At 36.8% G+C, this 1,689-nt stretch overlaps 1 protein-coding gene across 1 annotated transcript in view; it reads right to left on the reverse strand.

The window, feature by feature from the left end:
• The window catches only part of Appbp2 (amyloid beta precursor protein binding protein 2), a 90,374-nt gene that overhangs the window by 4,992 nt on the left and 83,693 nt on the right, over positions 1-1,689 (reverse strand). The window contains exon 12 of the mRNA XM_004643017.2: positions 1,397-1,562. Coding sequence (XP_004643074.1) covers positions 1,397-1,562 — 166 coding nt within the window. The remainder of the gene's footprint in view (positions 1-1,396; positions 1,563-1,689) is intronic.

The raw sequence follows: 1,689 nt of genomic DNA on the forward strand, positions 1-1,689 counted from the left end.
TTAAAAAAAAAAAAAAAAAAGATTACATTTCAAAAAAGAAAATTTATGACAAAGTACAAGAAAAGGAAAAGAATAAGTCTTCTGAAAAAAATGGTCCTGGGTCAACTGTATATTCATACAGAAAAAAATGAAATGTGAGTCCTATCTTACACCATAAACAAAAATCAGTTTTAGGACTGCAGATCTAAGTGTGTATGGTTAAACAGAGTTTCCAAAAGATGAATACAAAAAGTGCTAACCACAGAAGGAAAAAATCAATATATTTAATTACATTAAAATCAAGGATTTCTGGGGAAACAACCCACTCGGGCCCCCCTCCTGTCCCTCTCTTGGACAGGAGCTTTCTTTCCCTCAATAAATATATTTTGCTCATTAAAAAAAAAAAATAAAGAATTTCTGTTCCTTAAAAAAGGCACTATTAGAAAATAAGCAGTAGAATGAGAGAAGATATCTGCAACACATGCAACCAACAAAGGACTTATCACATCCATAGTACATGAAGAATTTCAGGGTTGGGGAGATGGCTCAGTAGAATAAGCGCTTGCCTGGCAAGCGCCAGGGCCTGAGTTCAATCCCTGGTCCCACCAAAAAAAAAAAAAAAAAAAAAAAAAAATTCCATACATCAGTAAATAAGTGATAAAATCATTCCCTATAGCCACAGGCAAAAGGTTCAGCAGATACTCTGTAAGATGATGGTCACAGTATCTTATTTTACCATACCTTGAAATGGAAACATTAAAATTTTCCACATACCCATTAACAGTGGAATAGATGACACAGTAATACAATAAAATACTACAGAGTATTGGAAATTAACAAGTGGCACTGATATATAACATTGCAAATGTACTTTAAAATTATTGTTCATTAAAAAAAGTCAGCTATAGGCCAGGGATAGTGGTGAACACCTGCAACCCCAGCACCCTGTGAAGCTGAGGCAGCAGGACTGCAAGTCCAAGTTCAGCCTGGGCAACTTAATGAGATCCTGCCACAAAACTGAAGGGTAGGGGTGAGAGGTGCTCAGCGCAGAGCAGGGAATGTACATTGGTGTGCAGGCCCTGGGTTCAATCGGCAGCACTGTGTACCAAATAAAAAAAAGTTAAGCAAACCTTGATCTATGTTATAGTCAGGAGAAAGGAGAGAGGCAGGAATAGCAAATGTACACAGAGTTGAAAATAACTCCTCCGACCTAGTCGACACCTAGTGCCACACCTCTTACCACTGACTTCAGCATCAAAAAAGCACCTCTAGCACAATTTTTCCAGATGGTTTTTGGATGGTTTCTGGGACTCCTCTGTAGATCTAAACTCTTTCATGTCTCATTAGAATACTTCCTTATACAACATAAAAGACATGTTGATCTCTAATCAACTAAGAAAATGTAAAGAAAACATACCAATTGCTATGGATCGCAAATACAGTTTCTCAGCATTTTCATACTGATTCATGTCATAATTATACAAAGAAGCCAGATGTCCCACTGAAAGGGCTACTTCATAATCTTCTTGACCAAGAAGTTGCTCTTTAATTTGAATTGCTTTGATGTGCATTTCTTCAGCTTCCTGAAAAAGAATTACATCAAATCAACCACTACTTTATACTTTTCTTATGTCAACAATTTTTACCTTGTCATGACATGCCATTTACTGCTAAGATGTCTCTCGGGTAGATGGATGTTCAAGAAGAAGG

Source organism: Octodon degus, unplaced genomic scaffold (assembly GCF_000260255.1).
Source record: "Octodon degus isolate 3935 unplaced genomic scaffold, OctDeg1.0 scaffold00164, whole genome shotgun sequence".
Taxonomy (NCBI): Eukaryota; Metazoa; Chordata; class Mammalia; order Rodentia; family Octodontidae; genus Octodon; species Octodon degus.